Source organism: Priapulus caudatus, unplaced genomic scaffold (assembly GCF_000485595.1).
Source record: "Priapulus caudatus unplaced genomic scaffold, Priapulus_caudatus-5.0.1 Scaffold33, whole genome shotgun sequence".
NCBI classification, from domain to species: domain Eukaryota; kingdom Metazoa; phylum Priapulida; class Priapulimorpha; order Priapulimorphida; family Priapulidae; genus Priapulus; species Priapulus caudatus.
In genome coordinates, this window is record NW_014577094.1 from 197,764 (window position 1) to 214,516 (window position 16,753).

Genomic DNA, 16,753 nt, shown 5'->3' on the forward strand with positions numbered 1-16,753 from the left:
TATATATATACATATCCAATTTAAAAAATACTAATTAAATCCTACACTTACCTGTCCATCTCTGCGATTTCTGTCCGCACTGCCACCGTTGTTAGAATCCCTGCTGTACGATGAGTGATGTCCACCTCCCCTGTGTCCTCCCTGCGATCCCCTGTCCCAGGAAGAGTCCTGTTGCCAGCGCGTGTCTGTAAAACAACGTATAGTCGTGGGTGCGGGGTGCCTGTGGGCAATGCTGCTGTCTTATTCGGTTGTTTTGGCATGACCACGCGTCGCGGTGGGCCCGCTTACTAGGGGATGCTAGCCTGGAGGCAGAGGTCTCGCTGTTACGAATGCACACACAAAACTACAAGGTTTTACACTGAGAGTATAAGAGCAAACATTAGGTGTAGGACATTGTAATGACTATGATAATTCTGTCAGAGAACTGATATTGGGATATATTATCCGTCCTCGCTCACATGCACGCCCACGCACGCACGCACACACACACATACACATGCACGCACGCGCGTACACGCAAGCACACCCACACGCATACGTATATGCATGTACACACAATTGCATACACACGCGCGCACGCATGCACGCACGCACGCACGCACTGTGGCACACACGTACACACGCACGAAAACAACAGGATGTTTATCACGTACATTGTGACCTATGATGTCATTTTGGAACGCATCACAAACACACGTGCGTCATCAGCGCCATTAAAAATTTCCCCAAACGCTCCTAGACGGATTCCACGAGCTGCAAACGCCACAGCAATTCGTGGGCGGCGACAGGGCCTCACAGGGCCAGGCTACGCAACGTTGCTGTAGTAATGCCAGCAGTTCATTTTCGAGTCGTCCTGGCATCTTATGTTTAGTGATTGTGAGCGACATAGGTGGTGGAGGTACGTGAGTGTCGGCGGGCATACCTTGGTTTGTCTGGTATCTGGGTGGCACCATTCCTGCAGGATGACTCGGCATGCCCATCAGGGACGGGGCCGTGCCCATTAAAGATCTGGGCCCGCCCTGCCTGCAAAGTAAACATCGGCTGATAAAGGGTGACTAGAATTCCTCCGCGGTCAATTCACGTCCACTCAATGTCCGGCGCGGGTGAGCGTCGAGTCTGACTAAGTCAACACGACACGAACGCGTGAGAAATGTATCGAAAAGCTATGCCAATAAAATCTGTAACGCTTGCTGTTTAATTGTGTGACGCGACAAAAGGTGCTCTGTAAATGGATGAACATGATCTTGTATGCAAAAACTAACAAAGTTTGTTTGTTACGGGTGACACTACTGTGGGAGAGTAGACTCACACACTGACACGTAGGTACGTAATAATGTGAAGATACTAAACGTTAATTACCGGAAGAATAATAACACCACGAAAATTAAAAATAGGTGTCGTTTAAATATTTAAATGGCCATCGTACTCAGGTTTGCAAAGCAGGCTGCATGCAACTCTACAACACCGTGAAATTCTCAGCTCGTTTCCACAGTAACGTACCCATTGGAATGAAAGTGTCAATGACACTATAGCTCACACTGGGTGTGATAGAAGATGGTAAGTGTTTCATTTATGACGGACCAAAATGTGATCAAATGTCCTTATTCCCCGTTTTATACTAATAGAAATGTCACAGTTTTGTTTCAGGGTTAGTTTTGATGCAAAAATAAACGTTTCAGATCTGAAAGTCTGAAATCTGGGCGAGAGATGGCGCTACGTCTAAATGATCGCCATTTTGGTTTTCGATTATCGCGCAAATAAAAACAATAAAATATTCCAGTCAAATTACTGTAACGAAAAATATAAAACTAGGTATTACACATAGGTATGATTAGGTAGGTGTGTAGGTAGGTAGGTAGGCAAATTTAACAAAATCGAATGAATCTAGATGGCCATTTTCATTTTTGCCAAAAAGTGAACGTGGCTCCAAAGTAGGTCGACTGGCGTGCTCCAAAATAGGACGTTCAAATCTCTCCCATAGGAGTAACAACTGTATGCAATTTGAAACATGTGGGTCAAACGGTGCTTGAGTTATCGTTGACCGTAGCCAAATGTTGACGGACAGACAGACGGACGGACGTACGACGGACGACACACCTTGGCAATAGCTCATCTTGACGATGTCAAGGTGAGCTAAAAATTGTGCAAACTAACTGCCACACAGCAATAATAATCAAAGAAAGGAGAGCTAACATACGTACTAGCATAATTTCCCAGGCCTGACATTCCAAGCAGTAAAACGAGCATTCTGCCAACTACCACGATATACCCAAAACCCATATAAATTGGAATCGACCTCTGCGTGAAAATTCGGTTGGACAGAAAGCATTCTTGAGAGATTCGGACGTCCGTTGCGAAAATCGCGAAAGAAATTGCATGCGTAAGTTAATCTCGCTTTCAAGTAAAATCGGGCTTTTTCGAGCGAAATTGAAACTCCTTTTCTATGCCAACAATATTACCATAGATACGAAACGAAGCCTATCCTCACAGAAATTGTCACGCCCGCAGTATTACAATATCGCAAAACAGTAAGAGGCCATCAAATAAATTCAGAGCAAAGAGTCCAGCGCGGCGGTAAACACAAGTCTGTCTTCCGACTGGCGCCATATTGAAATTTATTTTGGGTGATCATGAGCAGAGAAATCATTCTTATAGTCATACTATAGGGAATAAATAATTGGCAATAATAATAATAGTAATGACGGGTAATAATAGGTAATAATAGGTAATCCTGTTATTTACTCCTAATATTATCAGCGACGTTTGGTGAAATCGGATTCGATTTATTTACCACACTATATATATATATATCCGTTCTACGACAATGCACCATGCGATGCGCACTTAGACTCACTCAATCAAATATAACGCGTGTATATAATATATCGCTCAAAAATCGCCAAAAAAAATCGTCTATTTTAAGTCAGAAACCGCTATCACGCGAATTTCGTCATCACGAAGAACATCCCGTTATTTTTTTATATAATACAACAACACTCGCAGTAACTACATCTACTAGTAGTCGGTTAATAGGGTGCTCTAAAGGCGCGCTCTGCACCACAGCATGCCATCTGCGCTCTGTTTCCTCTAATTCGAGGTATACGGCTCGCAACGTTTCGTCGGAAAATACATGAAGATTTTCAGCAAGTTTTCACCGAGAGCACACGAAAAACGTGCGCGCCGAGAGCAACTGTCACTTAGTCGCATATAGAAATCGCGGAAATCCCGTTTAACCATCTGAATGCTGCACGTATGCAGTCGTGCTTTGCTTATATCCGTCACAACACCCCTCTCTGCAGGGCGATGCACCACACGACTCGGCCACAACACACGAGGAAGGGGAGGGAGAGCTAGTGGTAGAAGACGATGAAAAATATGACGAAGATAATAAAATAAAAAAAGAAGAAAAAGATGATGATGATGATGATGATGATGAAGAAGGAAAAGATGATGATGATGATAAGGAAGAAGAACAGCTGGAGCAGGAGTAGGAAGAGGAGGAGGAGGAAGAGCAAGAGGAGCAGGAGGAGGAGACTGCCAAAGCCCACATCAAACGCCAACTCCATGAAGGGTGGAGAGATCTCAGATCTCAAACAGGAGGACCTCTTCTTCAATAAGGTCACAACAGCAAGACCCAAAGAAATCCCTAAAACGATGGCGAGATCAGACGAGGTTCTCGTCCAACAGCTACGAACTGGAAAGTCACCCATGGCTGCCCATTGCTTAGCCAGATACAAAACCCTACCTGACGATAATGGGAAGTTTCTGGCGGGGTGTGATGAAAAAGAGACAGTGGAACACCTACTATGCTGTCCGATATACGGAAAACAACGAAATGAAGTGTGTGACTCAAAATACATCTTAGAGCTTCTCAATGACGACCCCACCAAAGTGCTAAAGTTCCTCGAGAGAATAGGCCGCCTGGCCGCACCTGAGCTGTGACGCTCCGCATCACAGCCACTGGGAGAGCAGACTACAGAGAGAGAGAGAAAGAGAGAGGAGGAGGAGGAGGAGGAGGAGGAGACGGAGGAGGCGGAGGAAGAGAACAAGATGGTGACGACGAATAAGGCGGCGAAATACGTAAGAAGACAAAGAGAAAAAAGAAGAAGAAAATGAAGATGAAGAAAAGGAGCAAGAAAAAAAAGAAAAGAAGACGACGACTAAGACGAAGAAATATTTAGTGACGACCGTCTCTTGAGAACGCCGCCAGCGTCAGCCAAACGGCAATCCGTCCTCGCGGCGAATCTCGCAAACCGCCGTGACAGGTGCCTTTTTATCCCCGCCACTCGAACGCACGGCGAGTAGACGCGCTTTGTTGTGCAGCCACTGCGCTAGCTCCCCCTCCTCCTCCTTTTCCTCCTCCCGTCCACCCTCCTCCCCCCTCCTCCTCCTTTTCCTCCTCCCGTCCACCCTCCTTCTTTCCCCCTCCTCCTCATCCTCCTCCTTTTCCTCGTCCTGTTCACCCTTCTTTCCCCTTATCCTCCTCCTTTTCCTCCTCCCGTCCACCCTCCTTCCCCCTCTCCTCCTCCTTTTCCTCCTCCTCCTCCTTTTCCTCCTCCCGTCCACCCTCCTTCTTCCCCCTCCTCCTCCTCCTCCTCCTTTTCCTCCTCCCGTCCACCCTCCTCCTCCTCCTCCTCCTCCTCCTCCTTTTCCTCCTCCCGTCCAACCTCCTCCTTTTCCTCCTCCCGTCCACCCTCCTTCTTCCTAGTAGTCTTCTAGTAGGACTGCTATTATTAAATTTGGCGGTCGTACTCACGGGTTGCTGCTAGAGCTTCCTCGATCCCACTGGTTTCCGTAATCTGCAAGAAAACAAGAGAACGTTATGATGCGGGCCGCCGCTACGCGCGCTGTCATCGCCGCCACCCTAACCGCCGCCGCCGGCGCCGCGTGGTGGGGATTTCGAGCGCGATATGTAATATAAGTATAAGAGACAGGTGCAGCATAATGTGCGCTCGGGACGGGAGGGGGGGGGTGACGGATATGCAGGCAAACGGTAAACGAGAGTCCTGCGCCTCGGTTCTCATGGCACGGTAAGATGAAGCGACCTTTTCATCGGCTCAGTGACAATTACCGTCAGCCTACACTGACCTGCCCAGACGGGCATGAGCAGAGGGGAATGAGCGGGGGGGGAAGGGGCGAAATCCACCCGCCCGCTGATGCCACACGCCGAGCGAAAGGAAACATTCAACAGAACTGAGCAAATAGATTCCACCTCACCCCTCCACCGCGCTGCACGAACTCAGCGAGTCTTCTTGGGGGTAGTTAAACACGGCCAAGCTGATTATATCTGCCTGCGCAAAGTATTAGGTCTGGACCTGACAAGCATTTACCATATTTGTATTAGCCATCAATGCCAAATGCTAGCTAATCTGGCAGCGCTTTATTCTCATTTTTGCACGGCACAATGACGGCAGGGCGCTCTCGCGCTGCCATTCAGCCGCATGTCACAAGGAAAACAGGCGAGAAGAAAGGACAGCGCGCGCAATAATCAGGAACTCCCGCGCGCACAAAACCCGCCTTTTAAGAATAAACACTTGACTGAAAATTAAACGTTAACTGCGGTAATTAAACGGCTTAAGAAAGTTTTGTTCGCGCGGACGGCCCGAGACGAGCGACAAGCACAGCACGCGCTCCGCCAACGGCTGCTCCGCGTGACCCCCCGCACACACACACACGCACGCATGCACACACACACGCACGCACGCACGCACATACACGCGCATGCACACACACACACGCACGCACGCACACACACACACACACACACACACACACGCATGAACGCATACATATACACGTGCATGCACACACGCACACGCATATACGCGCACGCATACACGTACACACACACACACACACGCACGCACGCACGCACGCACGCACGCACGCACACACACACACACACACGGTCGCATGCTCCTCTCCCTAACAATTAAAAACAACCCTGAGTCACTGGCGATGCCATTTTTACAAGACATGTGTCTTCCGCAGACGCGCTAGTATGGAACATCACTCAGAACACTAATGAACGTCAGGGACATCACCCTGAACATCAAGCTCAGGAATACTGGCCTTGAACATATATGAACATCGGTACCATCACCCGAACACATATGAACACCAAGAACATCGCCCGAACACATGTGAACATCCGGAACAACCCCAATAACAAATATGAACATCAAGAACATTTCCCTGAACATATATGAACATCACGAACACCAAAATAAACATCTACATACGCTCGTAGGGTTACTCTGTATAAATAAGTTAGGAACCTCGCTATGTACACAAGTACGAAGAACATAATATAGAAACGTCAATATGCGCTGATCTCCATGGAACGTTAGGAAAACGCAAAGAAAAGCAAATTCTTGTAATTTCCACTTGTCAGCAAATTGCTATCATTGCAATCGAAATAATCATTTAACATTAACGACAAGTTTGCTTTAGTTCATCGAGAATACATGCCCGTGGTTAGAGTAAAACAAAGTAGTGTACTTGCACCATGCAGAGAGAACTAAACAGATGCTATGATTGAAAACCTGCCATAATGATGAGAGGCGTGAAAGCACTGTCCACGAATCACGCGACAGTAGCAGCTTACGAACCTCAGCTGTGGATGGTCCGAGAAAATCCACATAATGAATAAGTAATTCCATCTAATTGGCGTGACTGTGTTTGTTAAGCGCTTGCACAGTTTAATGACTTGTTTGGTTTATTGTTTAAGGCCATCTGTGGCAAGGCGAACTCACACCACTTCATATACACACGTATTGTTGCCTACCGCGTCTAATTGGTGTATCAATAAAGGGGAGGGAGAGGGAGGGCCAGTACACACCCTAAAGACCCGATAACGCCCTGAATGGGGATTAGTACGTTCTCCGAGGACTTCTCCACCACTTTTGTTCCCGCGTTGTGTAACAAATTGTGCGGGCCTCTCACCTCGCCGCTATTCTAGCGCCCAGCGGCAGCGCCGACGCACTGGGCAGCAGATGCAAACTTGCCAAGTACCCTCTCTCCGTTGATGAGTGCCCCATCGCCTCTCGGCCCGCGAACACACACGACCGCCACTCACCCACGCTGCGCGTGCTTGTCTACACCTCAATCGGACCCCGCTTTTGCGCGCATACGCGCACTAAATCGGAGACAATTATCACCGCACAACGGGGATGACCGACGGCTATTTCGCCCTGGTCCGGCTGCTGCACAGAAACGTGCGCATCGAGCGGCGGCAGATCAAGAGCCCTCACTTGACGCACCGCTCCGTTTGAGTAAGGGCCCTCGCTAAAGTTTTCTTGCTTGCTCGGAGCACCTCTGATGGGACGCGCGCACACTCGGCAACACGCGTGCGTCACTTGCATGCGCGCTACGACCGACTCGCGCTTTAACTGATTCTTACGTAGTCGCTTTATCGGTCAGTCATCGTCACACTCACCTACCTGTTTACCTGTACTGCGTCTTATATAATTACCTTTACCCTATCTGACAATAACCAGCGCGAGGACATGACATTTGCATCATTCGACTAACGAACAGGGACGACCGAGGGGTGTTCATTTAGGAAATGAAACAGAAGAATCCTCTCGTCTACATACACAACATGTTCTGCTTGCATCTATGACAAATACGACATACGCATATACGCTCTCCTATGACACTATTTGTCATAGGAAGATTCTTCCTATGACAAATACGACATACGCATATACGCTCTCCTATGACACTATTTGTCATAGGAAGATTCTTCCTATGACAAATATTGGCGAGTCAACTTCGTTCTGCTTTGCAGCTGAAATTCACTGCTTGCGTTCATAATAGCGCTCCTAAACTCGCTATGCCCACAACACATACAACAATATTTGTCATAGGAAAAATCTTCCTATGACAAATAGTGTCATAGGAGAGCGTATATGCGTATGTCGTATTTGTCATAGATGCTAGCAGAACAGGCTGACATACATCAGTATGGTACTAGAACGTTTACGTGGAATAAACGCTCTCACATACCCAACCTGAGACATCTGGGCGAATACGCGCGGCTGTATATGCTATTAGGAAAGTGAATACAATGGGCTTCTCTTTGCATTCGGATGTTAGTCGGCTGGAGACCGGCGAGGAGCGAATCATCTCGACTTTTGTCGATTATTGGATATTATTAACTAGTTGTAAATAGCTGTTCGTCTATATCTAGTCTGCGAGTGACCGACAAGCGGATGTTATAAGGTGGAGTCGCGCGGTGGCGTCTCATGCTATAAGACTTTGCAGTGGTCATTTATCACTTGCAAGGTTTCGTAGCCTGCCAATTGCCAGAGAGAAGAGAGAGAGAGAGTGTGCGTGCGTGGCGTGCGTGCGTTGCGTGCGTGTGTGTGGGTGTGCGTGCGTGCGTGCTTTGTCTGTGTGTTGCGTTGCGTGCGCGTGTGTTGTGTGTGGTGTGTGCTGCGTGCAATGCGTGGTGTGTGTGTGTCGCGGTGTGTGTGAGTGTGGTGTGTGTGTTGTGTGTGTGTGTGTGGCTGTGCGTGGCGTGCCGGTGCTTGTCTGTGTGTGCGTGGTGTGCTGTGTGTGTGTTGTTGTGGTGTGTGTGTGTGTGTTGTTGTGTTGTGGTGTATGTGTTGTATGTGTGTCGTGCGTGTGTGTGTGTTGCTGTGTGTGTGTGTGCGCAGCGCAGCGTGGCTTCGTTATGTGTGGTGCAGTGTGATGTGTGCGCCGCGCGGCCGGTGCTTGGTAATGTTGTGTGCGTTTCGTGGCGTGGGTGGTTGTGAGAGAGAGAAGAGGCGTGGAGAGAGAGAGGAGAAGAGAGAGAGTAGTAGAGAGAGAGAGAGAAGAGAGAGAGAGAGTAGAGAGAGAGGAGTGAGAGAGAGAGTAGAGAGAGTATGAAGATAGTAGAAGAGAGAAGAGCGAGACGCGCGCGCGAAAGAGTAGCAGAGGCACGAGAATAATATTAAAGAAGCAGCAGTGAAATCTCGTCAGTGATGCGAGCTGCGAAGCCTAGCCATCGACGAGTCTCCTCCCTATAGCGAAAAGTCGCGCTCTCACACACGGCAAGTTATTTAACACCCTCCGACCCACGCTTAATGAAATTCTAAACCTCCATTTATTAGATACGCCGCATCGTACACGAACACATACACCCAACCCCGTCACCGCGTTACCGGCGTCACCCGTCACCGTCACGAACGCCAACCGACGTCACCGCCGTCGCTTGTCGCCACCCTCGCCGACTGACGACGACAACGACGTCTAACACCCTACATACTGATGAGCACGATAGTACTGATGAGAGAACACGGCCGCGACGTGAGCGCTCGTTCCGAACAGCGTGCGCACAGCTCACTTACGATCTAAGTTCCGCGACAAAAATCCTGTAAGAGAGCGGAGCGTAGGCAGTAGGCGAAATGTCAGACCGATGAGGACGGGTGGGAAGAACAAGGCGGACCCCCTGCGACGCGGTGCAGCCGCCGGGTTGTTGATGTTTATGCTCACTCGCTATGCTAACGGCGCGTCCGTTCGCCCGACTGGAACGCATCGCAAAAGGCCACCGTCGTGCCAACGGCTGCGCGATATATATGATTATACCTGTGCGTCGCTTGGCCGGACGCACGATGCCCCATTTGGTGGCGATCTCGTCGCACGGGGGACAGATGCGAATGCACTTGTGGTTTGTTTTCACTGTGCGCTGATGTAATGCGGCTGGCCGGCGGGCGGCTTGCTCGCTCACGGAACAACACAGCAGTCCGCGCCGCCTCCGCAGCAGCAGTCAAGCGGATCGGGCCGACCCCCTCCGAAGGTCAACCGCGTGGCGTGGACGTCTACGCACCACCACCGCGCGTAACCGCTAATGAAACGTGTAAGGGCGAGCACATCACACTAACATATAGTTATGTACGGGAACAAGATTCTATTGGAGCTTCGCGAGAGAGAGACCCGTGAGAAAGAGCAAGAGTAAGTCTTCTCTCGGTCGCGACTTTTGCTCACTAGCGTTCCTCGTCTCATATATATATATCTAGAAAGATGCGGAGTAAGTCTTGCTGCTCGTCGCACATTTTCTCAGCGTTCCCTCTCTCTATATATATATCGCTAGAAAGAGCGAGAGAAGCCTAATCCTCATCGGTCGCTCTTTTCTCACGCGTTTCTCTCTCTGTATATATATAATGTAGAAAGTAGGCGAAAGAAGTCTTCTCTGCGTCGCTCTTTTTTCACAAGGAGCGTTCTCTTCTCTATATTTATATCTAGAAAGAGCGGAGAAGTCTTTTTCTCGGTCGCTCTTTTTTCTCACGCGTTCCGCTCTCTATAATAATATCATATATCTTAGGAAAGAGCTTGATGAATGTCTTTCTCGTCGGTCGCTCTTTGCTCAGAACGCGTTCCTCGATCTCTATATAATAGTATCTAGAAGTAGCTTGAGTAAGTCCATTCTCTGCGGGTCGCTCTTTCCCTCAACGGCGTTCCTCTCTCTCTATATATAATCTACAGAAAGAGCGAGAGAAGCGCCTTTCTCTCGTTCGCTCTTTTCTCCCGCGGTTCCTCTCTATATATATATCTAGAAAGAGCGAAAGAAGTCTTCTCTCGGTCGCTCTTTTTTCCTCACGCGTTTCTCTTCTCTATATTATATATCTAGATAGAGCGAGAGTAAAGCTCTTCTCTCGTCGCTCTTATGCTCCAGCGTTCTTTCTCTCTATTAATATATTATCTGAAGAAAGGAGCGAAAGTAAAGTTCTTTCTTCTCGGTCGCACGTCTTTTCACGCGTTCTCTCTCTAGTATATGATATATTCTTTAGAAAGAAGCGAGAGTAAGTCTTGCTCTGCGTCCGCTCTTCTCACTAGCGTTCCTCTCTCTATACTAATATATATATCTATCTAGAAAGAGCTTGAGAAGTCTTCTCTCGGTCGCTCTTTCTCACGCGTTCTCATCTCTATTATTATCTATCAGAAAGAGCTTGTGAGAAGTTTTCTCCTGTCGGCTCGCGTCTTTTCTCACGCGTACGTCTTCCTCTTCCTATATATATATCTAGAAAGAGCGAAAGAAGTCTTCTCTCGGTCGCTCTTTCTCACGCGTTCTCTCTCTATATATATATCTAGAAAGACGAAAGAAGTCTTCTGCTCTCGTTCGCTCTTTTCTCCGCAACGCGTTCCTGCTCTCTATATATTCAATCTAGTAATAGAGCTTGAGAAGTCTCTCATCGTCGCTCTTTCTCACGGTTTCTCTCTCCTTATATATATATTCTAGAAAGAGCGGAATAGAATTTCTTCTGCTTTCGTCGCACTTTTTTTTCACGCGTTCTTCTGCTCGCTATATATATATATCGTAGAAAGAGCGAGAGTTAAGTCTTCTCCCTCGGTCGCATCTTCTCAGCGCGTTCTTCTCTCTATATTATATATATATATCTAACGAAATAGAGCTTGAGAAGTCTCTGCATCGTCGGCTCTTGTCTCAACGGGCTTCTCTCTCATAATTATCTATCTAGAAAGAGCTTGAAGAAGTCTTTCTCCTCGTCCCGATCTTTCTCAAACGCGTTTCTCAGTTCTCTATAATATATATCTGTAGTAAAATGACGAAAAGAAGTGCTTGTCTCCTCGTCCGCTCTTTCCCACGGCGTTCTCTCTTCAATCTATATTATATAAGAGAAGAGGCCAAAGAAGTGCTTTCTTCCTCGGTCGCTCTTTCCCCTCTACGCGTGTCATCTCTCTCTCTTCTCATCTCTCGTCTCTCTTCTCGCACACACACTCTCTCGATCTCTCTCTCCTATATATATATATATATATATATATGATTATATATATAATATAAATTATAGTATATATGTGTGTGTAGTATATATATACTATACACGATGAAGTATATAGAAGAAACTCGTGAGAAAGAGCGGTGAGAAAATGTATAATATATATATATATATACATTAGATAAATAGCTTATGAATACAGATAGTGACGGGCGAGACCTGCGCCGAGAGAGCAAGTACGTGCGAAGGAAGGGATTGGAAGAGGTGTCGAGAACAAACGACAGTACAGAGACGAAAGAGAGTAGAGCGTCGACAAGAGTGACACGCGATCGAGAAGAGAGAGCAGCCCGATGCAAGAGAGAGAGAGATGGAGAGAGAGAATGACGAGAGAGAAGAGAGAGAAAGAGAGAAAAGAGTAGAAAGAGAGAAAGAGAGAAAGAGAGAAAGAGAGAGAGAGAGACGTGCGCGCGGGCTTCAATGTGCGACAGAGATAAAGGTCGCGTTGGGGTCGCGCGCAGAGAGCCCGGGGCTCGGGTCAGAAACGCAGAGCGGGCGCTGGTCGCTGGCTAAAAGCGACGCACAGACAATGGGGACGGGCCCGCTGAATGCAAGCTCGCAACGCAATAACGTCACAATGGCGCATCAAAGCAAACTTCATTACGGACAGCGACGGAACAAGTGCATCTACTCTGGCTTGCATTAGGGCGCCTCGAGTGGTGCAGTTTTTCAGCGGTTTCTTTTTCAGTTGCTCTCTCGCTTCGCATAAACCCACTACAAACTGCCACATCCAACTCTTGGCAGCCGCACGGCTCGCCATTTCGCAGTTTATCCGATCGCTGTACAGCCAAAGTTGAAAAACTTTTGAGAGTCAAACACGCGCGCACGAGCGAAGCGCTCAGCCTGCTCACAGGGTGCCCCGCAATTACCAGCACCGCGTAGGCAAGTCGAAGCCATGGTGAACTTAGCTAGCCCATCGGAGTGACAGTTTGCTAGATGTTTTGTTAAACACAACCCTCGCACGACGCTGGCCCTACGAACTACGCCGCGACGACGTGGATAGCGCATCCACGGTCGAGTTCATACTAGCCCCCCCCCCTCCCGGAGCTATCTCCCGACATGGCCCTGTGCCTGATCGAAGGGCAAGCGATGAAACACACCAGCCAGCTACGCGTGATCATTCCGACGTGGTGTGAGCGATAGGGAAATAGACCATCTATTACCGGCCAGAACTCAGATTCAGTTTTTCCCTCGACAATTTCTGCCAATAAAATTTTGGTCATAGCATATATATATATATATATATATATATATATATATCGCTCGAAGACGAGACTGTACACGCTATCATCGTAACTCTCTGTCAGATTCGAGTTTGCTAGTGAGAGGGTTATATAGGGTTCTTAGTATCAAGAGCGCCATTACAGTTCTGAAGCCATTAAATGTTGCATTCGGATACGGCTCCCAAACTAACAACACCGCGTTAAAAACCCACATTAGAAAACACGTCGGAACACTTAATCTATACACAATAATTCATGTATAATATCAAGAGCACACTAACCCTTGTGTTTATTCATGTTGCCTCTAGTGTTTTACGTTTATATTAGAGTTTGTGCTCTTGATGCATGATATATGAATATAACGATGACATATAATTCGTTGTAACACATAAATCACTAGCTGGAACCCGCATTCACTTTACAACAACGCGAATAACAAAAAATAAACAATATTATAACATATTAACAAATCATTTCATAATATATAGTCCGTTATTCTACATAGTCCACTGCCAGGAACCCGCACCCACATTAATACTGATATAGAGGGGGCTGCTGGTGATACCACGTGTCTGCTCGTTGCCCCGCGCGACGGGCCGCGCCCTGTGACGCTGGTAATGTGACGATTACGCAACGTTGACAGCCGAGAGTTCGATCGACCGTCGCCGACCAAGGTGCAGCCGCCATCGCTGCCGACGACGACGACGACGACGACGACGACCCGCTGTAGAGAGTGACTGATACAATCTCGTGTACAATGGAGCCGTTCTCTGTCAACATCCACACAGCGTTAATGGCTGCATCGCTAAACATGAGCCATACAGTCAGCAACAAGAGAACAATGGGATGCCTTCGTAATAATATCCTGCCCACAAAATCTCGACATTTCAATGAGCTCTTTCTGAAATGAAAGGACTTTACGGGCCATTCAGCCGTTCACTTTGGCAATATAAGGCACTTGTCGAAGAACGGGCCAGACGACTATATTTGCAATTTCAAGTTCATTCAATTATCGCTTCTCAAACTTATGGCTCTCCACTAAGAACAGCGCGTGCGTCTCTATTTGCAATTTCAAGTTCATTCAGCAGTCACTTCTGAAACTTAAGGGTCTTTAGCGAGGCCTCTATTTGCAGCATCTTGAGAGGGTGCCAACTGGTGTTGATTACATAGCCAGTAGACTGCCTGCTTCAGCAGCGAAATTACAACAGAACTCTCCCCCTCCGCTCGGCCGCATATGCATCCAGAGTCCCACAGATCGGCTCGAGCACACGTCCCGCACAATGACCGCCCGCAAACCCCGTGCCAATTTGGGCCACAATTTTCAAAACGCTCCACGGCGGCCGGTTGGCAAATAACGGCAGCTGTAATTACGTCAGCCTATGAATCTTGAAGACCCACGGTCGGCGCCCCCCGAGTACAAAGCACCGAGCCACCATAGGAGCAGGAGGACGAGGAGGAGGAGAGGGAGGGGGAGGAGGACGAGGACGAGGAGGAGGGGGAGGGGGGACATGGGCGGCAGTTGAGGCGCCCCTCCCGGCACCTCAACTCGCTCGCATACAGCCAGAGGGCAGCACTTGAGGGTTGCAGAAGAGCCGAGGGCACGGCGCTGTAACACCTGCTACCAACTCGAGCGCGCGCACATACAGAGAGCGCTCTGTCGAGAGCAGATTCACTCCGCTCGCTATGCCGTATACTTGGTGCGAAAGTACTATAAGTGAGTGGAGTGAAATTCTTGCAAGAGGTGCTCACAACCCACCCGCGATGTCTATGAAACAAGAGAAGATCTCTCCCGTCTCGACCTCGACCTCTCCACACGAACGCCACCCCTCGTCTCCATCTAGTGTTATATGCTTTATTCCAACATTTGCAGTCGACGAAGTGTGCCTTCGTGAGGTTAGTTACTGACAACTCCAAAAATCTCAACATCAACACCATCAACAACAACAACAGCAACAATAACAACAACAACAACAACAACAACAACAACAACAATAATAACAATAACAGCAACAACAACAACAACAACAACAGCAACAACAACAACAACAACAACAACAATAATAATAATAACAATAATAATAACAATAACAACAGCAACAATAGCAACAGTGACAACAAGGTCGACAACAGCAGCAGAAATATCAACAACACATAAAACAACAACAATAACAACAACAACGACAACGACAACAACAACAACAACAATAAATCCACCACGCTGAGAACGCTATTCTCCTTGATGGATGACATCTGATAACAGCATGGATTGCATTACTCGCGTCAGCTAACCAGCACCCATCACTCTAGCCAAGAACCTGACTCCACCTACACTTCACAACTACTATGGCTGCTGCCACCGCGGGCCGCCCCGACCACGTACGTTCGAACAGCGTCAGTGCAATTCCTCCGTTACAAATGGACGCAACGTATATAATCAGGAGTGTATAACATAGAGATAATATAGAGATAGAGATATAGAGATATATCATTATAGAGATATAGAGATATATCATATAAAGATATAGAGATATATGATTCATATATAATATCATATAGAGATATAGATATAGAGATATATAATATAGAGATATAGAGATATTATATCTCTATATTACACACTCAACCAGGATCCGATCGCGCACAACTCGCAATTTTCGCCATCGCCTGATTAACGCTGCCAGCTACTTTTTGCATGAATATCCAAAGATACGTCCGCCCGTCGGCTCCCGCAGAGCTGTCCCTCGCAGGGAGGCTTACTAATTAGCAGACGATATGAGAGCTCGCATAATTTCTCGCTCACGGGGTATCTATCGAGTGGTCGTATATGCAGAAAAAAATCCTGGCTAATCGGTCACTGCAGTAGGCATGCACAGCGCAGGATGACGTCGTTATGACGTGGGTTATATATATATATCAGGGGTTAATAATGACAAATTATTAGTCATTATTAACCCCTGATATAACATATATAACACGTAATTCACGTGTAATTTAGTATAGCAGCATTGCAGCAGATATATGGCCATTATGTATTACGTCACGCCTATTGTAGTATAGGTTGTTGTTGTTGTTGTTGTTGTTGTTGTTGTTTGCCGAACTTTCTCAAGCTTGCTACATATATAGCAAGCTATACGTATATAACAACAATAACGATAACAATAACACACATACACGAACACGCACACGCGCACGCACACGCACACGCACACGCATCGACGCACACGCACACGCACACGCACACGCACACGCACACGCAGCACGCAACGCAACGCACAACGCACACGCACCACACACACAACACACACACACATACACACACACAAAACACAGCCACACACACACCACCACATATATATATATATATATATATATATTATATATATATATATATATATATATATGGTGAGCAATATAGACACGCTTCACAACAACAGCTTTACAAATCAGTCTACAACGACGTTCCCGCCGGTGCGCGCGCAGTGCACGCCGGAATTGAAGATGGCCGCCACGGTGCCGCGCCGGTTCGAACGCGACCAATTAACGTCGGCGAGGTGCGCAGCGCCGCGGGCCCGCCACGGCGACGGCGCTTTTCATGGTGTCGGCTGCGAAAACGCGGCGAAAGAAAAAACGGGAGAGCCTGCTGCTGCTGCTGCGGCGGCGGCGGCGGCGGCGGAGGCGGCGGAATAGCTTTTCTCACGGTTCGACGCAGGCAGATCTGAGAGACGGGCACAAAGGAGACGGTGCTAATCT

General features: G+C 47.8%; 1 protein-coding gene across 1 annotated transcript in view; it reads right to left on the reverse strand.

Annotated features, from left to right (window-relative positions):
- Positions 1-16,753, reverse strand: part of LOC106816696 (5'-3' exoribonuclease 2-like) — a gene marked incomplete in the record, with an annotated part of 98,043 nt that overhangs the window by 761 nt on the left and 80,529 nt on the right. The window contains 3 exon segments of the mRNA XM_014821319.1: positions 52-185; positions 923-1,023; positions 4,757-4,799. Coding sequence (XP_014676805.1) covers positions 52-185; positions 923-1,023; positions 4,757-4,799 — 278 coding nt within the window.